The sequence below is a fragment of the Dreissena polymorpha genome, chromosome 3 (assembly GCF_020536995.1).
Source record: "Dreissena polymorpha isolate Duluth1 chromosome 3, UMN_Dpol_1.0, whole genome shotgun sequence".
Lineage (NCBI taxonomy): Eukaryota > Metazoa > Mollusca > Bivalvia > Myida > Dreissenidae > Dreissena > Dreissena polymorpha.
Genome location: NC_068357.1, coordinates 63,964,817 through 63,991,608, shown reverse-complemented (window position 1 = coordinate 63,991,608; position 26,792 = coordinate 63,964,817). Strand labels below are relative to the sequence as shown.

At 33.9% G+C, this 26,792-nt stretch overlaps 2 protein-coding genes across 2 annotated transcripts in view; both read right to left on the bottom strand.

Annotated features, from left to right (window-relative positions):
• LOC127874480 (dynein light chain Tctex-type protein 2B-like) overlaps positions 1-13,692 on the bottom strand; it is a 45,652-nt gene extending 31,960 nt beyond the window's left edge. Inside the window, exon 1 of the mRNA XM_052418837.1 lies at positions 13,646-13,692. The gene's annotated coding sequence lies outside the window, so the exon portion shown is untranslated. The remainder of the gene's footprint in view (positions 1-13,645) is intronic.
• Positions 10,695-11,306, bottom strand: LOC127872283 (dynein light chain Tctex-type protein 2B-like). Its single transcript, XM_052415613.1, has one exon. The coding sequence runs from the start codon at positions 11,304-11,306 to the stop codon at positions 10,695-10,697; it is 612 nt and encodes a 203-aa protein (XP_052271573.1).
• Positions 13,693-26,792: the final 13,100 nt, after the last annotated feature.

Below are 26,792 nucleotides of genomic sequence, written 5' to 3'. Positions count from 1 at the left end.
AAAGACACACAGATCAAGTTTCATATTGATGCACAGCCGGCCAGACGGATTCCGTTTAACATAAGAGAAAAAGTGGAGAAGTTACTCAAACGCCTTGAAGACCTTGACGTCATTGAAACGGTAGACGTCCCGACGCCATGGGTATCCAGCATCGCTGTTTCCCCAAAACCTAATGCACCAAACGAAATTCGTATGTGCGTAGACATGCGAAAGAAAAATCAGGCGATCATGCGAGAAAAACACGTGACACCAACAATAGATGACGTAATTGTGGAACTTAATGGTTCAACGGTTTTTTCGAGGATGGACCTAAAGAACGGTTTCCATCAACTCGAATTAGCGCCTGAATCGAGAAGCATGACTACGTTTGCTACGCACGTCGGTCTACGCCGCTACAAAAGGTTAAATTTTGGCGTGAATGCGGCTCCAGAAACCTTCCAGAACGTAATTCGCAAAGCGATTTCAGGCATTAGCGGTACATTAAACATGGCCGATGATATTGTATGCCATTGTCCGAATAAGAAAAATCACGATGAAAGACTCGAATCTCTTTTGACTAGACTACAAGAGAAACACCTCACATTGAACAAAGACAAGTGCAAAGTCGGACAATCCTCATTATAGTTCTATGAATATATATTCAGCAAAGACGGCATTTCTGCAGACCCTGCGGAAATAGAGGCCATTAAAATGTCGCAAGGCCGAAAAATGCATCAGGGGTTCGGTCGTTTCTGGTAATGACAAATTATGTATCGATATTCATCAATGGCTACTCAAGCATATCAGAACCGTTACGCCGTCTTACACATCAAAATCAAGCATTTGAATGGGGTAATGAGCAGGAAAATTCATTCAGACGTCTTCAGAAAGTGTTAACCAGCGACCAGGTCATGACCTTTTACGACCCCACAAAAAGATCCGAAGTGTGGGTGGACGCTAGCCCCGTAGGCTTATCAGCAATATTGATACAGGAAAATAAAATTGTCTCATACGGCAGCCGCGCGTTAACACCATTAGAACAGAGATATTCACAGACCGAACGCGAGGCACTGGCATGCGTGTTTGCTTGCTAGCACTTTCATCTCTATCTCTTCGGATCAAAATTTACATTAATCACTAAGCATAAGCCCCTGGAATCAATTTTCAACAACACCAAGGAAATACAATCTGCTCGACTTGAAAGATGGCAATTGAAATTAACCACATACAACTTAAACGTCAAATATCGCTCAGGGAACCAAATGATTTGCGATTATTGTTCCAGGCATCCAGTGAAAACAAACAGCACAAGAAGTTTTACCAAAGACTACGCGAACTTTCTGGCAATTTCTTCAGTACCGGATTCGCTAACATTAGCAGAAATAGCAGAGGCGACCAGCAAAGATTTAGTATTATGTTCGGTAATTATTGCCCTATCACAAAACAAGTGGCATAAGGCAATCAATGCAAAACAGCGCTATCTATGAGCAATACCGCGCTCTGGCTGATGAGTTATCCTCAGTGAAGATATAAGACAATTATGTAGTACTCCGCGGTTCAAGACTGTGTATACCAGAAAGTATGCAACGTCAAGTTGTAAACCTAGCTCATGAAGGCCATCAAGGTCGAGTCCGATGTAAAAGTGTACTCAGAGAAACATGCTGGTTTCCATAAATGGATAAACTTGTCGACGATGCATGTAAACACTGCATTCCGTAAATCAAGTCCACTTCCTAACGTACCGTGGGACACACCTGCAAAACGCAACCAGAGGCGAAACGCAGACGTCAAACGGAAGTCAAAACCTGCGGATCGCAGAATCGAAGATACCGTTTTGATACGACAGAAACCGCGTCATAAACTGGATGCGCCATTAAACCCTGCTGCAGGGACACTCATCAAAAAGAACGGCTCTACAATTACAGTTGAACACAATGGAAAACAGTTTCGTCGCGATGCATCACATTTTAAACCAGTACAGACAGACGTCCAGGACCGACGACGTAACGTCCACAACGGCAGCACAATCCCAACCCGACGGTCCCAACGGCAGAAGCGGCGACCGCCACGACGTTTTGAGGACTGATAACAAATATATTATGTGAATGAATGTTTAATAATTTAATTAGATCAGTCCGGAATTCCGTGAAATATGTGTTTCATTAAAAGTGATAAGGCCATAATAATGCCTAAGTTGTTAATTGTGTGGTTTCAATTCGGAATCAAAACTCAGACTCTCTACAATTTAATTCTTAACCTATGAACTCTTTGACCGTTTAAAAATTAATTACCACGAACAACCAAGGCACTCTCTGCGGTCAAGAAATCTGCTCGCTCGCTCCCATGAGATACGGACATTAACAGGGTGTTAAGATAATCGCAGACAAATAAACATTAATGATTTCTTTCATTATCGTCATCATGGGAGGATTGTATTTATAACTAAAACCAGTAAAAACATGTATGCCAAGCCCATGGAGAACTGTTTATTTGAACAGTATGCTTTATTGTAATTTTGTTAGTTAAACATCGGAAGTTCTCTTGAGTACAACATGAACAGTTTAAGCCTGATAATCATAAAAAAGATACATGCACTCTAGAAGAACATTGTTTATGTGCAGTACCAATAATCATGATCATATTTTAAATATAAAACAGTCACATATAGATGATTTTAATATATCAGAAACTGATGTGCTAACATATGAAGTGTCTCGATTCATATATTATTATATATGGTTATGTTAGTTAAATACGAATTGGTTACTACTTGTGTTTTTTTATTATTCTGTATAAATGTTTCATTCTAAATGAATGGAGGGATGTAATGGTCAGCGGTCTGGCAACGCCTACTGATAACCCCGCCTACAGCCAGACTCGGCCAATAAGATTGCCTGCTGTATTTCATATGCTTGTTTCGTTAGTAGCTCCTCTTAGATAGTCATAGCGAATAAACGTGTCAAAAACCTATCCCTTATGGGTCTTGTATAAACTTACCCCTTTATGGGTCCAGGCACTCAATACATACGTAAGATTAAGAACAATAGAACATTACATTAATTACTCATAAACGAATATGTCTACGACATTATTTTTCGCTCATTCATGAGAAATATTCTTTTCTCTTGTTTTCATTTCGTGACAAAAAATAAAAATTGTTATTTCGATAATATTTTAAGCAAGTCTTTCTAAAGCTGAAATACATATAAAAATTTGTATCGTGTTTCAATCGTTATCAATTATACAGTGCGAAGTCATACAATGACACCAACTATGTATGTATTGGTAGATAACAGAGAGCCGGTAGATGACAGATCCCCAGCAGTCATTGCCATGATCTGTCAAATCTTTGTTTACTTGTGATTAAACTGACGGTAAGTTCATTTGCAATTAGTTCTTTTGCAGCATTGTTAATGCTTACGTAAATATTTTTTTGTTGATAAAGTTTGTTTCCCATGACACATTCATGTCGATTGTTTATCGCACAATTATTAACTGTAACACTTTTTTCCTTTCAATAACTAGCAAGATTATTTTAAAATGGAAAGTGAAAATCAATAAAAAAAATGTATTTTTAAATACTACTGTAACATTCCAATATCTACGCAAATGTGCAAATAATTTTTATATTTAACTCATGTGGAAAGAATACTTTGGACTGTTATAATATTCTTGTTTGAACAAGCATATACATAACAATTTATATATCAAATGGTGAATTCCATGAGTTATTTCATAATCAACGTGTACAGTAATTAAATTAAAACATTATTAAGCCCAAAAAGGCTTAATTGATTACGTTTCGATCCTTTTCCAGAATATCATAATGGCACCGGCCATATGTTAACCTGCTGTAAGATTTTCCATCTCTTACAAAATGGAATGTTTAGGCTACATGTTAAGTCCTGAGTTATTTCTGTTGAATTTATGTTAAATTTTCAAATTCATTTGAACTTGCAGCCGACGAAAATGGCAGAAAGCAGGAATAATCGTACCATGTCAGACACCGGAAGAGTTTCAATACATAGCAGCCTATACAGCCGTTACTCTCAGGTAAGTTAGCAACTGAAAGTGCTTCCCGGACACAATTTCTGTACAGTCGCTGCTATTGGGTAAGTTAGAGGCTCAACGCGTTCCCATATGAAGCAGTACAGTCTTTATCGTCATCACTCCATGTTATGTGAGGAACTGAGAACTTTCCCCGATACAATAGCACATCGTCACTAACAGGTAAGTCAGGGACTGAAAGCGTTCCCAAACACAGCACCCTGTACAGCCGTCAACCATGGATAAAGCAATTATTAAACGTTACTAGACTCAACAGCTTGTGCATTCGTCACTCATGGGTATTCAGAGACGTTAAGCATTCCAAGACACAGCAGTCTGTACAGTCATCACTCATGTGTAAGTCATGGACTGACATAGCAGCCAGTCCAGTCGTCTTCCACCGGCGAATTAGAGACTGAAAGCGTTCCAAACCACTGCAGTCTGTAAAGTCGTTACACATGGGTAAATCAGGGTCGTAAAGCGTTGCCACACACCTAAGCCTGTAAAATCGTTAGTCAAACACAGTCGTCACTTTGGGGTAAATCAGGGACTGAAAACGTTCCCAGATACTGAGGTGGAGACAGATGTTAATCTGGAGTTAGCCAGGGAATTTCTTATTAACCGAATGTATTCTGCTTGGATGTATAAAATACAAAATTTTATTTTATGCTTTCAGGTGGTTTATAGAGAAATATCAGTGAAATAAAACTGATAGTTTCACTGTTTCAAACAGTGAAAATTATCAGTGAAAATTATCGATAATTTTAACTGTTTACTGTAACTGACGGCATTTGTTTGACGAAATGACGTCATTATCCCAGCGAAATTATTTAGTAAAACTCTTTTACAATGTATAAACACGGTGATATAAAGCATAAAATAAAAAGAAAATTTGTTGGATTCGGTGGAATATCGAATTTATTTCACTCGTGATCATAGGAAATATATTTTTTCTATGATCACTCGTGAATTAAAATCGATAATCAACCGAATCCTACAAATATCCGCTATATAATTTGAACAATATCTGATAGATGTAGAGTTTTATTTTATGCTTTCCGGTGGTTTATAGAGAAATATCAGTGAATTAAAACTGATAATTTCACTGTTTTAAACTGTGAAAATTATCAGTAAAAATTATCGATACTTTTCACTGTTTACTGTCAAATGACGTCAGTTTTTGGACACAATGACGCCATTATCCCAGCGAAATTCTTTAGTTTAACTCTTTAACAATGTATGTAAACAGTGAAAAAAGCATAACATAAAAAGGAAATTTGTTGGATTCGGTGGAGTATCGATTTTAATTCACTCGTGATCATAGACAATATATTTCTCACTCGTGGCTGCGCCACTCGTGAAAATATTATTTTCTTTGATGGCTCGTGAATTAAAATCGATAATCCACCGAATCCAACAAATATCCTCTATATAATTGAATGCTGCTTGTGCACAGATAACGAAAGATATATGTACACAGGCTTATGCGTTTCGTAAAAGCCGCTTTGATAATAGTAATTTAAATTGAGTAACTAAAATAATAGGGGTAAGTAAATGTAAAGCAAATCAATGATTTTATGTTTCTTTTTAAGAATACTTTAATTTAAGTTTATAAAAATAAATAACAATATGTTCATAATGAACAATTTTACATGTTAGCTGATATCACAAAATGTATATTTTATTTTTAAAAAAATGCACAATACTGGAATATGATACTGGTAAATAACATGACGTTTAAAGTATATAGAATAATTTGATCCTGTTTTTTTTCAGAATCATGTCAAAGCTGTGTCCGTGAAAGTCTGCCATATAATGACACTGCTGGGAATCGGGGAAAAGATCAGACGGAGGCGTGTTAAGAAGTACAGGGAAAATGATATGCTGGTGAACGCAGTTTCTGATAATGTTACCGCCATCACAACTGGCAGCAAGGCGGAGGGGCTGACCTGCTTAAATGAAAGCGACTGTGACATTTTATTCGTGCCAAACAGTGTCCTCTGTGTTGAAGCTGGAGTCAATCTACACACCATACCTGAAGATATAGAAATGTTCATAACGGATACACGTGTTTACCCAGGACACTGCAGGATGTTATTTAAGAGACCTTCCTCCACACGTGTAACTAATCGTTATATTTATACTGCTCTGTGTGATGATGGACAAGGGAATGTTTTGCTAAGCAGCGCATTATTTTTGGATCGAATGGTAAAATAACAAATTAACGACGTAGTTCCACTTGAACGCGCCGGGCCCTCACTACCGATATTAGCGAAAACAAGACGACTTAGATTGAATATCGACATGGTGTATGCATTACGATGTCAATGCCCCGGCATCCTGCAGAGATGGGCTCAACGATCTCGACTTTGGCCGCCTACAGATGTCGTGAAGAAAGTTGTATCATTGGGATCTGTTGTTACCCCCATAGCATTTAAAGGCAGTGAATTTCAATATTTAGAGTGGAGGATTTGCTTCAACATGGGTGAAACGGAACTCGTTCATAATCTTAATGCCATTCAGATACAAGTGTACGTTATTCTAAAAATGATTGCAAAAGAGGTTCTGAAACCAAAAAAATAAAGAAATATCTTCCTACGTGGTGAAAAATATAATACTTTGGCAGGCTGACCGCAATCCGCCCGCAATGTTTCAAGACAGGAATTTGATCCACTGGGTACATGACGCACTCGGAACACTAAGAACTGTCATATCGGCTATCACAGTTGCCATACTACATGATTCCGGAGCGAAATCTGATGGCAGCGTGTGGATTGCAGAATGAACAGCAGCGTAAATGGGTAGCAAATATCACGGATATGATGGACGAAGGTCCAAGTGTGATACTGCGATTAGAGAAGATATTACAAGCCATTATCTGTCACCCTGAGCCGCTCTTGTGGTTCAGTGGGAGAAGGATAGAGCTGGAGATGCTGATGCTGAAGGTGATAAACAGAGTGCAGGCGCAGAGAGATATGAGAACGGGGATATTACCCTGCAGGAGCTGTGAAAACGCCTGCATGAGATATTGTGCGAGGTCTGTCAACGAATCTTGACATAAGGTAGCGTTGTTAATGATATGTCTGATATATTCTACAGAATATTGATGTACAAATGTATTGAAATAACGTTTTCATCTTATATCTAAACATTTGATTCCATCTGTTTTGCATCAGATTTTTTTATTGTACTAATCTGATGCATGTAGAAAAGCTAGAGAAAAACATAGAGATAACCGCCTCTCAATAAAATTTTACTTCTATGTTAACTTAAGTAGTGTCTGTGTAATGAAGGAAAATAATGACTGTATGTATTTGGGTTACATTCAATTTACATAAAATATGACGAATTATCATAATCACATAAGTTGTTACTAATTTTATTTAAATACAGACTAACATATCTTCTCCATTCAATTTTGTCAGCATGATCAGTTATTTAACCCGAAAAACTTAAAGCATAATCGCTGTCCGTTGCTTTTTCAACTGTTAAATAGATCGTCATTTGCTTCAAAATCTTCATTAGATTTTTCACAAACCTAAAAAGGGAAAATCATTTAAATCATTAAATGGACTTGCTAACAGGTTTTCGTTTTTAATGGGAACTGTCAATCACTGAGCGTACAAAACAAACTGTTATGTTTATAAGTATGAACTTGTCTAAAAAAATACAATGACGAGGAAACTGACACAATAATATACAAAAGACTACTTGGAGATCGACCTTGGGATCACCAGAAACAAACAGTTACGCTGACGGTCGATAAATGCCTACATCAGAATAGACAGCTACACCGCCAGACACAAAATGAAACAAACTAAAAATATTTACTTTCACTGAAAACAATTAAAAAATATTTCGCAATTTAACTTGCATATTATAAGTTTTCGGTCCTGTTTGCTGGATAGCATATATGTTCACTCGTTTTTCGGACTCAATGACACATCTGTCACGTAGCAAACATATAATATGTGATAAATATTGGTGGGATATTCATCAACCCCGATAACGCGTTTAATTTATCTTAAGCTAGTAAAGGTTGTATGTTGTGTCTTTACACTCGTGTGAAACATGCTATATAAATGATATACACGTAGGATTAGACTATTTTGTTGTCAAACTAAACCTTCCTTATGAGCGATGTGATACCTGTGTACTACCTGTTTTGCACGTGCGATATAAACCGGTGTTAACAATCGCACATTATGCAATCGTTCACACTCTGTGTTTAAAAAAAATTAAAACGTTAGAACGAATTTGTCTTTTAAATCTGGATGTTCTAAGAATGGAATGAATGTGCATGGAAGTCTACACGTTTTTCGCCTTTTTTCATGTGCACGTGCAGTATTGCGTTTACAGTGCTATTGCTATCGTATGATTGTTTTCTATATTATTTATATATTCATATGTATGCGTGTATATTAGGTTTCATGTAGTTACTTATTTACTATCAATTTAAAGAGTACTATAGTATGTTATCATTTATTTCGGGTTATTGTTTATACTGCATATAAAATAATTGCGAACTCATGTGTGAAATATATGTATTGTTAAAGCATGTTTGACGTGATAATAAAAAGAACGAAACTTTGTCTTAATGTATGCACACAATCTGCTTCCATATAGTTGGTCGTTGCCGAAGCGCCTATCGTGGGGTTATGTTTATCGTATACTTAATAAACAAATCATGAATATAGTAGTTTTCGTATAATTTTCATTAGAGTTGCAAACGAAGTATATGACAATGCAAACAACACAATCTAAAATCATAGCTCCGATTTCATTTTTTTTCATTTATGACTACGTTTCCGAAAAGTTGTTTTAAAGAAATGCATTCGAATACATTTTATCACTTGAAAATCAATTCTGTTATTTAATATTCTCTCCGTTAAACTCGTTGCTAATGTGACTTTGACAAATAATTGTAAATCAGTACTAAGTATCAGATGATTGCATTTCTCTCCCTATCTTCTTACTGCCCATATAGTGTTGCCAAGTATTCAATGTGGTTAGGGGATGTTGAGCAAGTCTATGTATTACCGGATACGAATTGTTTTAATAACATTTAATTGTTAACAAAAATAACATTTCAACTCTTAAAACGGTATAGGAAGGACATGCCTTTGAGGATTTATTTAAATGGCACAACGCTTTATAAACTTCTTTATATTCCAATTTGGTTGCCGTGAAACATTAAATAAATAAAAAAAAACACAATAAAAATGTATTTCAAAGCAAATTAACAACAACTGATTAGCGTTTACGAATGAAAGTAAAACTTTTGCGTGTTGTGTGTTGAGCCTCTTTTTCTGTTAGATTCTGAGACAATAGCTATAATCAATACAATCGTTGTTTTTTATGGAAAAGGACGGATATCGATGAATACTGGTCGGGCTAAATAGTATCAAATTCAATCATCTGTGAACGACGTTCATGTGTGATGAATTAAGCTCATCACAACATCAGTATTCCAAGGAGCGGGTATATATTCAAATAATGTGCTGACGAAATTTGAAATGGGTCCGACTTCTTACATGTTTTTCTCAGTATGTACCACGAACAATTGCATCGACCCTCGTACAGAATCGAGTGGAATAGTGAAGAAATATTTAGTACTTGAACGAGCTTCCAAACAACTTGATTTGGCCCCTTTACCATATTGGAAAAACAGATTTCTAGACAACTTTAACCAATATTGGGATTGAAAATGACAATATATTGATATACAAACACATAAACCATTTACATTTAATGGTTATGGTTTATGGTTTGAAGTAAAATTAAATAAACGACTATTTTACACGAGAGTCCCCTCTAAATCGGTATATACTATAAACAAATACATTGTTCAAGCGTCATATAGAAGCAGTCTCCGGAGTTCTACGAAATGAAAACAACAGTCAGCTAAATATGCTGACCGTTGCCTTTCCATCAACATTGCACCTAGCCTGATTTTCTTCAAGTACTCAACCCACTATTCGCAGCACAGTGTGTCGCAATGAGAAGGTCTAAGATGCTTGATTTATTAATTAATTAATTTAATTAAAATGAGATTGCCTTTTCTCTTGTGTCATAGGCGATTATAAATTACAGCCCACCTTGAGGCAGTAGTACATCCACCTAAATAATCTCGCTTGGAAACAAAACTCAGTTTATAATGTTGTTTTTATGAAAACGATACAAATGTTTCCAGCACTAATGTACTATTTCGATATGATCACCTTGTGTTAAATTCAGGAACCAGGAGATACGGTAACAACAGAAGTCAAAGAAAACGTTTTAGATGGTGCATTTGTGTAGAACAGGACTAGAGAAAGAAAGATTCTGGGTGACTGGGATTGCTTAAAGTGATGACAAAGGATAGTCTTGTCTGTACAGTCGGAAAGGGGCATTACTGTTCAGATGGTCAAAAGCAACATCTGTCAGAAATCATTACCCTGCAGAATTATATTGAAGAAATATCGGTGAATAAAGAGCGGACGTGGTGAATAAATATGGATTATAAACAATTAAATAGTTTTACATTTAATCACGATGATAAATACACACAAATCATCTTGGAGATGAACTCTCAAATAAATATATTGCATAAGTATTCGTCAAAATAAATAACATTTATATTGAAACATCTCACCCATCATGCAATTTACAAGCCATTTATCAATGAACTATTCACAATAACACGCGTACACAGCAGCCACCGCGTACAATCCATTCTTGTTATAACTCGCCTCGGCGTAATTGTCCGTGTCCTTGTTCCACAGACACCGACTGACTACACGGAATCCCTGGTTACTGTCCAGACCAATGGTCACCGTCACTATATACTTGTAGCGCTGAAATCCCATGTCCTTCACGCGCGACTTGATGAGGTCCGTGAGCATCTGTGAGAGGTTCCGGCACTGTCTAGGGTTGTACGTCTCACCGTCCAGGCATTCATCGAGAACTTCCTGTATAATGGCACGCACACTTTCGGGCTTGAACACTTCACTGTGGTCCGGCTGCAGCTTGTACGTATTCTGCCGCTTCACTGGAAACAGTCCAATGTTCTTAATTCCAAACAAACTTCCGGTTACGCTGGATCGGGACACCATGGATATCCGGCGGTTATACTGGACGCTAGGGCGGCCCTCGAAACGCGACATCCGGCGCATACTGTAATTGGTCGTATGGGAACCCTCGCTGCCCTCCTTCGAGACCAGTGATGGCCGCTTGCTTCTGAAGTGGTCGCTATGGTGACCCGCAAGATTCTCCACTGTTAAAGTCTGCATTTTAGCCATTTCTCTCTCTGAAAAGACAATCAAACCTGGATAGTAATTAATGGTAGCATCATATACATAAGAACAACCCCAATTAACTTTATATTTGGAATCCATTAAACAACATCATAGTATTCAATGATGAGTAGCATAAACACTTTTTAGTTGCAACATGAATACTGTATTGACTAGTGTTACATAATACATAATAAAGCAAAATAAAGCGCCTGACACGAACCATGAACATTTATCTACAACAGATTCTTTACGTGGGCGAATGCAATTAGATTGGCATTTTAAGCGATTTCAATTACTTCAATAATGAAATATAACATTATGTTCCTAAACAATAATACTGGTGAATCTAAACCGCTTTTGTGAATTAAACGGGTACAGAGAATTAAAACATGATATATCGATATAATACCATTCGCTTCTCCATAATAAGAAATTAAAAGATAAAGCTAGGCACATCATACACGTCTAAGCATGCATCATTTTTATTGTCAGAACAATATCACGTAATGCACTGTAAAATTGTAGATTAATTGCATAGATCAAACTATGATAATTGGCGCTGTTCTATGATTAAAATATCGAATCTTTGAAACAGCAATTTCTAGGGTAAACACATTTTTTAAATAAACATTATTAAATCAAAATAAAACAATACTATAATTTCTATGGTAGTGAATCTCATTAAAACCCAGCTTAATACATATTGTAATAAAGTATAAGGCTGCATCAATACGCAACAAAGTACTGCAATATATGGGAAATTGGAAACAAGTGTCAACATATTGAAATGTATTGAAATAGAGAGGAATACATTCAGTTTGCGCACTGTCGCTGGAGATCTGTAGAAAATAAACTAACATGAAATAATTGTCGTCAAATGCAGTTTTGGCCACGTATGCATGAATCCTTACGTTTCAAAAATGCCCCCAATAGCATATGGAATACAGCTGTATATGTTCTATTTATATAATGCTTAGATATTCCTAAGTAATTTCAGGTAGAGTGGACTTGAAGTTGTTCGGCAAAGTTTTTAAAAGTGTCATGTATTTTACAGGTTTTCATAATGTCCAATGTTCCATGTGCAAGATGATTGTTAATAATTTCAACTGTATACATTTTCTTTTTATTAACAGAAACCAGGTATTTTTCTGTCACAAACATATCCGACCTTACATAAATATTTACAGATTGAAATAAAATTAGTATTTTCGATTTAATATTGAAGTATTGTTAAAAGTTTGAAAAATACAGGTTGAAAACCAATATACTTAACGCAAGAGCATAACAAAATACCCTTATCTGATCGACGTCTGAAAAAGTCAGCACTGAGCAAATATTTGACAATCATCGCCCAAGTTTAAACACAAGCTTGCAAATAATTTTTAACATTGTTTAGCAAACTAATTATACACATTTAATTTCTTTGATTTCTGTGCATGGCATATTAAATTTATAATGCACTTTTGAAGGACGAGGTGTTACTTTTATCAAACAATCGTATTGAAAAGGATTTCAAAGACCACGGACCAGAAGATAAAATCAACACAGCAAACACACTTTATAAACAAAGAAATAATGAAACTCATTAATCATTATTTGAAGAGAATTTCGTGTTACAATCATTGCGTCTTTTATTTTCTCCCAGTGACCCTTTGCAAGTAAAAACAATCAGGGCACTTTATTCGATATATCATAAATACGAAATATATTAGGCCTTGGAATGTCAATGCAAAGCAAGTGGTGATTTAAACGAGTGAAACGCGCACTGGACATTTAGCTTAGCCCTCAAAATCAAATATAATAAAACACAAACCATACAGTTGAAAACAAGTCAGATTACAAAGCACCTCATAGATTATGTATTTGATGTATTGCAATTTAATTTATCACAGGTTGAAAATTCCCATGAATAACATTTATATATTTTAACTTTTGTGAGGCTAGATCGTAAATAAAAACTAGTTACAATTTTCATTACACAATATAACTGTCAATGTTTTACACGCAAAAAAATGGCCAATAATTTTCATATTAATATTTACTGACGAATACCAATCATAACCGCTGTGGATCATATTAGTGTATGATATATGGAAAAAATAACTCTCGTTCATAAATGTGAACAACATACCTAAAGATTTGGAAAAAAACCTTTCCGTTGTATAATGTGCGTAAAAAACCTTTCCGTTGTATAATGTGCGTATTAAAACAAACTTTGTGTTCTTACACTGACTCAAAACATGTCCGTATAGAAGCTCCCTCGAACGCCTTTCACATCTCAGTTTCGTAACCTCTCAGGCGCGAAAGAAAATCGAACGTCTTTTATAGCAAATGAAAAGCACCTTCCGTATTTGCCGCTGTCATCTCTTTGCGCAAATAATTACCCTGGCGGGTTGTTTAGTTAAAGATCTATATCGATTTATAAACATATTTGGCGATATCGATTATCGAAATATTTTTTTAGCTATACATTGATATTTAATGAATAGGACACTGCGAACGGATTAATATAAGTAAATTTTGCTGACATTTGTCAAGGATTTATTTTAATTGTGCTGTTTTCAAATTATTCAAAAGAAACACTGTTGAAAGCGGAGTGTAGTTCAATACATCGCACGACACAACACAGTTATTTATCTATACAAAACACGCTGCTTGTTTAAAGCCACACAACTTGCCTCTGACCTTGAAATAAAGAACATGTCAATTAATCAATACATATAGATGCTTTTTGAAAGTGTGCTAAATTGTCATTAAATCTATAGCCTAGTTAGCAAGTAATTTATTATTTTTCAAACGGTACCGCTTTTAAAACCGAAAGTAGGATTTCTATACGTTTACGTCCATTTATACAAACGCGATTATTTTTAAGTTTTAAAGCGCAAAAAGACGGACTTCTACCTTGTAGCCACCAGATATATTCTAATTGACATAATTGAAATTTAATCTATAGCCTGGTAAGCAAGTAATTTATTATTTTTCAAACGGTACCGCTTTTAAAACCGAAAGTAGGATTTTTATACATATACGTTAATTTCGACAAACGCGATTATTTTTTTAGTTTAAAAGCGCTAAAAGACGGATTTCTACCTTGTTACCACCAGATATATTCTAATTGGCATAGGTAAAATATGTTTCTTATTTATACTTAAATTTACTATGCCAAATAAGTTGTATGACTTAAATATATGAAAAGACCGTTACATGCAAACTAACGTTATAATGCAAATGTCCCAATGAAAATGAGCGGAATTCGATAGTCACAACTATGTCGAAATTTGCCTGTCGATCTGTAAAGCCGACGTAGTGTATGTTAACATGTCAATACAATCAGTGAGTGCTGTATAAGCAAAAGCTCCATGCTATGTATGGTATAACCAGCATACTTAAGGAAACGCTTTGTGATTTATAGATATCGATTTGGAATACAGTTCTTTTGAAGTGATATTATACGATTTTTATATGTGTTAAATTGTAATTTATTTATAAAAATATGTTACAATAACACAAAATAGGCAAGACAAATTGTACATTGAAGACGAATTTCGTAAAATACAGCAAAGACAAATAAGCGCCCCGAGCCAATTGTGACGAAGGTATTTCGTACATCTTTTCCTACAATAACCGAAGCATTCGTCTTGTTATTGAGATCGGAGTTAGTGTTCGTGTGTCGTATGAAAAGATATCGTTGCAGGAAATTAAAATGATCCGTATGTGACGTTATTCAGTTTACTTAACAACGCCATGCGCAATTTGCCGTAATGACGTTGGTTGTATTAACTGAGTGAATGCAGTTTATTTCCATCTTAATATTGTCAATTTCTCCATATAACAATGTGTGGTAAAATGAATAACATAGTCATAGATTAATTCAAATCCAATTTAACTTATAATTTCAATTATTCCGTCAATAACTACCTAAAACACGAGTTCCTCAGTACATTAGTCTTTCTTAACATTTCCTTTAATGTCCAATTAAAATAATAATTTCAGTTTACACAGTCAATAAAGAAAGATACGCTTAATCTAAAACCATTTTCCGAGTCTCAACCTCCTCGTTTCTAAACATCTTTAAATACCAAATGTTGCGGAAATACAGTCGGAAATAAACGCACATAAATTTTCAGTACATAGTAACCGTATCGTAAGAACATTCATTAGCCGGGAAACAACCCGTCTACTGAGATGCAACTTACGGTCATTTCGGCAATCTCCACGCAGAGTTGTCGTTCCTTGCTCTCACATACAACTCTGCGAAAGGCTCAGCCCTCCATTTTGTCTATAAAATAGATAAAACCGAACAAACGCATTCAACGTATATTTGATTGGATATTTAAGATCGCATGCATTAAATTAAGAAATATGACTTTTAAATGCACGATAAATCGTGCAAAAACTTGCGAGTTTTAATGCAACTCTTTTGAACTAATTTATTGCCCATTTACGCAGATGGAATCATTCCACGCACTTCACAAATGTAAACAATTGAACATATTTTTTTTGAGTGACGTTAGGAATTGCTTCGACGTGTGTATGTATGTTGGTTTCTTAACATTAAAAAACCATATCAATTTTATAATAATGAATTAAGACTGATATAAGATATCATGGTATGAGATGGTTTTCTTTAATGCAGTGAATGCAATGTAACCGTCGTGCAAGAGTTTGTTTAGTATTCTGTAACCTCAATGATGAACGCTTGGAATAATCATGACATAAATGAGACGCTTTCATAACAATAGTCCGTTCTGAGCCCAACACAGAGGTGAATGTCATGTAACCGTCGTGCACGAGTTTGTCATTTCGGCTTACTTATACATAAACGATCTATTAATAGAAAAGATAGACGAATCGACTCGGGATTATGAAAATTATTGAAAACTTCACCGTTTGAAACGGGAAGCGTTTACCTCACTGGTTTGCTGGTCACGCGTTATTACGTACTTTCAACGGACAATTTTTTAAACTTAAACAAAGTAACTTTCAATACGAATTTAAGAAATTTGTATTTTAGTTGTATATATTCCATGAAGATAATTTCTACACGATTTAATAATGACATTCCCGTTTTATAAACATGATTTATGAGTGATTCAATATTTAGTATATGCCACAATAATAATCATATTATTAATTACTATTTAATATTTGATATTTGCCTTTATGATAATAGTTTCTACTTTATTACTTTAATTTCTATATGATTAAGTTGTTCTATGAAGATAGTATTTACATAAATTGATATACATTAACAATGTATCTGTTTTGAGTGTATTACGTGACACGTAAAACTAAATTTAGATTCACATCGTACATGCACAAAATAATATTTTTTAATTAAATTAACATGAATCAATGATTTTTTCAAACATAAATAATTGATGTAAAGTGCTTGCAGAATAATATTTATGGTTCAAGAAGGTATTTTCTGTTTGTATTTAAGGATTTCGTTGAAAACTATATGTTTTATGAATTTTTTGGCAACCAGGGATTACGCACTTTTAAATAATGTTATTAATTTTGTAACAAAAAAACTGGTACCATGAGTAGAATGAAACAATAATTATTATAAAGATAAGTCATGGATGACAACTGATTGCTGAGATAATATCTAGGGTCTAATAAAGCATTTTATGTTTGTTTTAATAGGTTACTCTGAAAATTCTATTTTTCATGATTTTTTTTCAACAAAGGGGTTACGAACTTTAAAAAATGATATTGGTTGTTTAGACCCAAACTGATGCTATGATAATACTGGATGATATGCACTTCGCCAAAACATGTATAAATATATTGTTTATTCTTGAAAATGTATCTCCCCTATTCACTAAAAATGCTACTTTTGATCAGCCTTTTTTTCTTTTTATTCAGCCACAAGGTTTTCTCAGCCACTTAAAGGTTATGTTGCCTTTCTTTTACTTAATGAAAAAAAATCTACACTTTGAGACATTTCATTAAATATGTCATGTCTTTACAACACCCAAAGGCTAATAAATTTAGATATCAAGTACTTCCATACTAACATGACCATTCTAGGCGGGCAACCTAGAAACCTTGATTTGTTCATATCTTTCTATCAATCTGTTATATGTGTCACGAATCATTCGATCAGAAAACATTTAATGTTTGTTATAACTTTCAAATAATTCAATGAAGTTATATTGTTATTTTACAATAAACCAACATACTGATTAAAATGGAATATTTTATATTTTATTTGCATTTTATATTAAATGCATAATCTTTGCCTAAATGTTTTTCAAACTATAGAGAAATCTATATAAAATTTACAACTTTTATAAAAAGACAAAAACATTTATGTAATAGAAGTTTCAATATAAATTAAATAATACAAGTTTTATCAGATATTGGTAATAATTTCATATATACTTGAGTGACTGAGCTATGGGAATTGATTAAACTATATGATGGAGCGAAAAACTGAAATATTAATCATTTTTCAAAATTGTATGCATTTAAGTTTAGCCTTAAGGCGTATTAATAAGCATTAATAGACGGTGTTCCTCACCAAAATCAAGGCAATATTACTTGTTACTCGTGTGTGTAATGGCATACAATAATTTCTTGGTAGAATATTTGAGAAAAACATTAGAAACTCGCATTTTTTCGACAGTCAATGAATCAATTCTTTCATGAATTTTATAAGTTGTATGAACAATGGTGATCCCGAGTTCTGAAAAACTATTTAAAATGTTCTTTTTTGTATTGTTTATACAAATTCGCGGCGTTTTAATCAACACTAAAATCCAAATACTATGATTATAAAGAGGCTTATTAGAAATTAATAGATCAACACAATAAACACTAATCTAACAGAAAGATATATTGATGTGTGTAACTAATATTATACAGTCCCCTTTGACGTTCATATCGCTTAAGCCTGTTAATTTCAGACCTCAAAAAGGTGTTATGTTTTGGTAATATTAACTCAAAGATAGCTTTTATGTTTGAAGATTGCGAAGTGTGCCTAAAGACGAGTCACTTGAAAATTACGATAGCACAGAACATTTGTTTTTGACATACATGAATAACACGCCTCAATATACATGTCGAATTATAGCTATGATGATACATTCTTATGTCGTTGTGCTTGTGTCCTTGTTAGCAAAAGAAAAAAAAAGGCATGTTATTTCTTGTTTGCGATTTTCAGCTAGTTTACGAAGTGAGTTTAAGTCGATCACAAACAGAACTCACAGCAAGAAAATCAAAGGATAGCATGCAGGGGAAACGCTTTCATTAATGGTTAAAAAACACAAAACATGCAGAGAAACACACCATGTATTGAAACATCTCTCACCTTTTATAAAGATCCCTGATCGGTTGGTAGAAGGAAAAACAGCACATCTGAGGATCGCGGATTCGATCCCCAGCTTTACCATACAATTTATTTCAAAGGATTGAATTTCAAATCCTTTCTACGACCATGTTAGCCTACTTCTGATTCAAGTAGTACAGTTGTCTGTTACTGGTATACGTGTTTGCACTTAGTATTGGTGAACCAGGTAATCCATGGTCAGCTGACTGAAGTAACTGTAATACTTTTAAAAACGGCAGAAAACCCGAAAACAAATAGAGGCTATTTAATGGATTCGGTGGATCATCCATTTTAATTTACGAGTGATCATAGAAAATAATATTTCACGAGTGGCGCAGCCACGAGTGAAAAAATATATTTTCTATGATCACGATTGAATTAAAATCGATATTTCACCGAATCCAACGCATTTTCTTTTTATGTTAGGTTTTTTTCACCATTTATATACATTGTTAAAGAGTTTAACTAAAGAATTTCGCTTGGATAATGACGTCATTTTGTCAAAAAAATGACGTCATTTGACAGTAAACAGTGAAAATAATCGATAATTTTCACTGATAATTTTCACTGTTTGAAACAGTGAAGTCATCAGTTCTAATTCACTGATATTTCTCTATATACAACCGGAAAGCATAAAACAAAACAAGCTTATAAACCAATGTTTATAATTGATTTCCCTGACGGTAGGTTTTATATGCTAGGTTATATAATATTTGCTACATCGACAGGTTCTTAACTTAACAACTTTTTGTGTTTAAATGTCGAATTAACTCGTAAGTGCAAAACTGTTAAGTATATACATATTAAGAACTGCATTTGCATACTCCTGTATTTAAAATTACGTTCTCGAAATTTCGCTTCAAATTTATAAATGTTATCTTGCACTGACTCGCCTATCAACTAGTTTCTGTCCGACAATCTCTGACAGCAGTAAATCAGCATTGAGCTCCAAATGACTGATTGTGCAATTATGCTCTTCTCTCCAACTTGTCTCGTGCAGTGTTATAATGTGGTTTGGTATGGCAAGTCTTTTATTACGTATTGTTTGAGAATCATAAAATGTCGTAAACAAAACTAATATTTGAAATATTAACACATTTTTAATGAGTGTCGTTTGAGGAGTAATTTAAATGGCACTATGTTTAATGGAAGACTTATTTTTCAGTTTTGTATACGTAAAACATGAAATACAATGTACATAAATTACGTTTAGAGCGTCTTACAAAAGGAAATAAAAAGCCATTGATCAGCGTGTTAGAATACAAGTAAAACTTGTGTGAATTATTTGCAATAGAATTAAGATAGAAACATTCAAATACTGGAACAGCTATCAACGTACTGATTTTGGCACCTAGAACACTTTGGAATGATAACATCTGGTTAAATAACACACACGCCCATGTTAATCAGCCAATTGCATGTCAATATTTACTAATTGTTCAAACGATCAGTTAGTCGTGTAGCAACAACCATGACCGTTACACTCATCACAAGACGAAAATATACTAAATGAATTTTAACATTAATGTCAATCAATAATGCGTATCGCCTTATTCTCTTCAAGCACTCCATCCACTTCAAGCAGTACATGTTATTCGTATGTGAAAAGTTCAGGTAGTCAATAACTGAACTCTTGCGCAGACGATTTGCTTGAGGACATTCTTAAGTCAGTCCTTGTCAATATTATAACATGGGGACAGGGTGGGTATCGACGGATGCAGGACGGAGTAATGCATTACAAAATTATCAATAGTATAACATTGTTTAACATTAAATTACACGAACAAATGATGTCAATTGAGACCAGAAATAATCAAAACATATTGCACAATTATTTCTGAAAATAAAAATAATAAAAATTGAAAAACATCACACTACATGACACATGCCACTTACCTGGGAATTATGGCTTACAGATGTTGATTTTGACCATCTAAATAATACTTTGTCTTACTCAATAGACAACACTGTTATGTACATTTGTAATATCACCTGGAGACAGTGCACAAGTAGTAGCAATTCTGTCTTCCAAAAGCGATTTTACATACAAAATTATCAATATCTTAAAGCAATAAATTGAATTGAATAGCAAAACTATTCTCAAAAGCTATCGGGGGATACATGAAGTACGAAACCAATTAACTTTAATAACATGCAAAAAATTAAACACTGTTTAACGTAATCTCGATAACACATACGTTTTATCCTTTAGATCTTATTTAATTTGCACTAAGGAATATCAATATTTTACATAATTACAAGTAAAACAACAGAAATGGTCTATAGCATATAATGTGGATGTCTCACTCTGTATAACAATGTTCTATTCGAAATAGCACGCGTACACCGCTGCTACCGCATACAACCCATTCTTGTTATAACTAGCCTCGGTGTAATTGTCCGTGTCCTTGTTCCATAGACACCGGCTAACTACACGGTTACTGTCCTGACCAATGGTCACCGTCACTATAAACTTGTACCGCTGAAATCACATGTCCTTCACGCGCGTCTTGATGAGATCCGTCAGCATTTGTGAAAGGGTTCGGCACTGCGCATGGTTGTACTTCTCACCGTCCAGGAACTCAGCGAGCACTTCCTGCATGACATAACTAACACTTCCGCGCTTGAACAATTCACTTGGGTCCGGCTTCAGCTTGTACGTGTTCTGCAGCTTAACGGGATATAGCCCAATGTTCTTAATTCCAAAGGAACTTCCGGTTACGCTTGATCGCGATATCATGGACATTCGGCTTGAATGGTTGTTCGGACGGCCCTCTTAACGCGACATCCGGCGCATACTGAGATATGTGTTGATGCGACCCTCGCTGCCCCCTTTTGACAACAGCGACGGACGCTTACTTCCGGAGTGGTCGCTACGGTAATCCGCAAGATTCTCCGCAGTTAAAGTCTGCATTTTAGTAGATCTACACTCTGAAAAGGAAACCCAAACCGGATAGTAATAACTTGTAGCAATATGAACAAAGTTATAAATAACGTGCAGATTAATTAACGAACGTCAGAAATAATTTGTAGCTAAATAAACGAACGTCAGAAATGAGGTGTAGCAAAATTAACGAACTTCTGTCAATCTTGCATTTCTTAAGTACATAAAAGAACACATGCCAATGGACTCGAACAACTGCCTTGAAAGTGAATAAAGTTTTATACGCTATAATCCGCTATAAAAGTATGTATAATAACCACGTTGCAATCAGTTCATATTTAAATTAAGACCACATGCTTAATTATTTCCTCACAAATAATCATTTAAACTTTATACAAAATATCACTGAATAATATGAGAGCAGTTAATGTCTTTTAAAATAGCATTATGTTGTTTTAGTAGAAGCACTGTTTTGAATAATGTTAAACAATAAAATAGCGAACAAAATAATTAAAGTAAGCACAATTACTGAAACAGTGAGTGTATCAGGTACGAAACACGGCAGTGATGATGTTCCGCAAGAACATGTGAGTTCTCGTATAAAACTTGTTTAAAAGTCTTAATTATCATGTTTCTAAGTAGTTTCACGAAATCTTGATAGTTTATCATATGACCTTTATCACATTTCTTAAGTAATGCGTACATATTTTACTTTTTCGATAATGTTCAATCTACACGAGTTTTTTTACATTACATATGTCCATTGCTCTAGATTTTTTTTTTAACAAGTACGCGTTTATAAATGTTTTTGATTGTTGTTGTTTTACATAATGTAGATATACTTATCAAAAATACTAAACTGCTTCTTTATATAAGACAAAATTATTACCTCAAATATATATTAACAGTTTTGACTGAGTTAAAGTTTTGTTTTAAATATTGAAGCCATAGTGATAGCTTAAAAATCAGGTGTGGACACAAGAGTATACTTACCGAAAGAGAATAACAAATTACCCTTATCTAATCGATATCTCAATGATTTAGAGCTGAGCAAATATTTGACAATAATCGTCCTAATATAAACACAAACTTGTAAATATTTTTAAGAGCATTTTTTCGTGTGTTTGCATTTGCTAAATCAACGTATAGATACATATTTAAAAAGTATTTCTGTACAAATCGTCTATCAAAAATTATTAAGCGCAGTATGGTGCCATTTAATGCTGAGTATTTAACGATGGTTTGAGTATTGTAAATAAAAAAATACCAATCAAACCAGGCTGTATTATTAAATGTTTTGATTTATTTTTATTAAAAAAATGAATAATTATGAAATAGTTGAAAGACGTGTAATTGGAAACAAAAACGAATTCAGCTTTCAAACGAATACAAATGGTATATACAAGAAGATATAAGCCACACATCAAAAATTCTTTCATGAAATGTTGAATGCATTTTTTTTGTTTAAGATATGATTCACTGACAAGCTGTATAATAGCAGTAAAATAGCTGAATTCACATACTCGTAAATACGAGAAGCTAATCATTTTTCTAAATATATATTATTGTCGGAGAATACGAGAGTACCAAGCAATAGCCTCATGCGTTCAAGTACATTAACATAGAACATACAAAAATTAACACTAACAATCAACATCATTATATATTAAATTAACAAATAGAAACGATGTATTTCTTTGTAATCTATTAATAAAGTATTAACGTTATTTATGAAAGAATTTAATTTTATTGCAAAAACAATACGAATAATTATTTCGACACAATCATCAACAGTTTTAAATAATTCAAATACAAAATACCTTTCTTCTCACTATACTTGAATATCACACACTATTAAGTATTGCCCTGACTCAAAAGATGTCTATATCCAAGTCCCCTACAAGTGCCGTCACATTTCAATCCTCTACCGACTTAGGCGCCATGAGACATTGTTTGAACGTCTTTTATATGACATAAACGGCGCGTTCCTTACAAGCCTCTGCGTAAATTTCCACCTTGGCCTGGAGTTATAAGTAAGAGATCGATATCGGTTCAGAGACATCACAGGCGAGAAAATGGTTATTATATATCGATTGATTCATTTATGTACGTGTGGTGTTTTAAGAATAGTACGTACGAAGCAATTGAATCTTTTATACTAGTTTAAACATTATCGCAAATTTATTTAATCAATTATCTGTCATGAAATAATACAAATGCAAATATTTGAAATGGGCTTATTTCTGACAACACATTTTAAATGTTCTTTGCGGAAAATAAGTGTTGTACACTTTTTGCAAAGAAGATATATATACACGATACACGCATCGTAGGCGCAGGCGTTTCACGGTCATTTTCTAAATAAGTCAATAACGGCGATCTTCATCTTCAATGAGTAGACGTTAACAATATTGTCTAATGTTACTTGCTTATTTCCTTTGTAAAAAGGCAAAACGTTGAAGCCAATTTTTGATTTCGTTGTACAGACATTAACATGTAAGAAACCACTTAGTGATGAACGTGTTTGCTTTTGTTCTCATTATCATCTTCATTCAAATAGAACGTGTTTTTAAGATGTGGAGGCTTCGTACCGTGCAAGAAAGAAGTGATTGGGACTTTTGTTTTGCAATCCCTTGGTATAAAACTATGATCCAGCCGACATGATTTCATAGAAACAAGCAATTAACGGTTTGATGTGTTTAAGTATCATTTTACATAACACTTCTGACAAAATAAATCTAAATGTGTGAATATAAATAAGGGTAAGAGTCATTTATATCAGTTGTAAGAAAAATGCAATATAAAGGATCAATGGCAAGTTGTAACTAGATAAAGAAGCATAATTACAATAGTTTATAGATAATTTAAGGTACACCTACCCCTTAACATTTTTGAATGTGAATTATTTATTAATCTAGCACATACAGGATTTAAGATAATGTATTATAAAATGCATTTATTTCATTTTGTGCTTCGTTAACAATATCAATTTTGTTTAAAATGTCAATGGGAAATATAATTGATAAATGCAGTTTTTTTGTTCGATAATAAGTCCTCGCCAAGCATAGACACGTAATAAACATTGTTTTTTAAAAGTATGAATCAAATCTGTGTTGACAATGTTAATTGATTACTTATTTCAAAGCGTTCTTTTTGAAGTTTCAATGTCACCCTTTTGAATTTTGTGGAAGTCTTACTTGTGAAAATATATTTTCTAAAAAGTAAAGGCAGAACTCAACGACAAAAAGTAAAAAAACAACAATCATTGAGCAAATTAATTAAGGGGTTTGGTGGGAGGTTGTGAAATGCAAATGGTGGGAACAACGAGGGGGGGGGGGGCTCCATGGGCTCCATCTGCACGAAACATCGAGTACCTAACATTGAAGTCAATGAGAACATCATCGATCATGTGAACACGGTTTGCTTTATTTGCTACTATTATAAAAATACACTTAGTGTAACACGTACACACAAGATTCGTTGTTTTTTAAATGAAAACCTTTCAGATTTACGGCCACTGCTTTCTTGATGTATTCCATGTTTGTTCCTGGAATATTGATACTAACATAATGACGTCACGGGGCATGAATATAATGGAATTTGTATTCACAAACCTTTAACAAAAGAGGAAATTGATTAAAAACTGAAACGAACATGGGAAAGTTGTTTTGCATACCCTAAACCTTAAGTAGTTTCCTCGGAACGTGTTTATGATTTTCCACTCTCTTTAGGCGTTTGATTATGCCAACATACACTGGACATCCGGTCTAACTCAAATCACAAATCAAGTTAAATCAATTCGTTTCCGCTGGCTGGGTCGCATATTCATAATTAGTCTCTATAAACATACATACCATCACTGTATTCTATTAAAAAATATCACGGAACACTTGCTGTCTATGGGTTAAGTGACGACATGAGTTTAAGACAGGTTAAGATCCGTGTTTGCTTTATGCACAACGTGTGCTGTTGAAGAAATGATTGAAGATAACCACGTTATGAACGTCTTATTTAGTGGTTTTTAAATATTTGAATATTCAAGTGTCCTACGAATTAGTTTTACAATTGTTTTAATGTAGTATATTATTGCTATAACAACAATTCTTGAAGTCACACAACTAGTTATGTACCGATAAATAGTGAATAGTGAATATTTAAAGCAACTTGTGCACAGTTTTTTGGTGTGAACAAATGTCATAATCTATGTTTATTAAGAACTTTATAATGTTTTGATAGTCTGAACAAATTATAAAGGTAAGTAAAACGCTGATTAGAATCTACATTGTATCATATCATCCGGAATTCGAACAAGAGACATCTGGAAGCAAATGCCAAATTCGTCACTGATGCACCACGCAGGATTTTTTATTTTAAAGCGTCATTAACAATTCATTATTTCACTGATTTCTGTTAATTAAACGACAATTTAAACATTTTTCTTTTAAGTATTGCTTAAGATATGTAGTTTTTTTTTTAAATAACGGTCGTCGCGTGTCATCGACGTCACGCCCGAAAAGTATAAATAGCGGATTCGAAAGTAAACCACATTCAGTTTCGAATACAATTTAAACATTAAACATCCGGTTTCAATAAAATATTAAATTTTATACAAGAATAAGATGCAGGTACAAATATTTTATCATTGATTGTTTATGCTATTTTCGGATATGTGCTTTTGCTATAGTGAAAATAATGAAACTGAAATTGAAAGTAAAAGTAGCAATTTTGAATGAACCCTTTGTTTTATTTTGTTATACGGCATAACAAATTGGTGTCATAAGTGGGATTCGGGAAAAGAGAAAACAATGCTAAATTTGTGGGAATTTCAAAGAGGGCCTTGTTTAGCAGGGATAATGAATTTTCCACAAGTAAAAAGAAACACATACAAAATGTTAATTTTATAATACATATATTTCAAATGCATTAATTTAACTGGCACCACTTTTGAAATTTTTCTCATCAGTAACTAAAAATAGAAAAAAATAATATGATAGAAATTTTCAGATGGATATGTAACTAACATTTTAAAGGCTAATATCAGTGATATGTTAATCAGTTGTTAGAAACTTCATATTTTTTATAGATCAATATATATCAACTGCTGATAGGTCAGATAATTTAGAAACAGATTGTAGCTCTAGAGTAGAAGAGAAATTGCTAGATATGTCAAAACAAATATACTCAATTTTGAATACAATTTAATGTATAAATGATACATAACAAAACAGAATGGACTCTAAAGAATTAAAAATGCACACTGTGTGTGGAG

What these genes read in the sequence shown, in the direction of transcription:
- LOC127872283 (XM_052415613.1), bottom strand. Translation starts at nt 11,306, where the DNA reads ATGGCTAAAATGCAGACTTTAACAGTGGAGAATCTTGCGGGTCACCAT.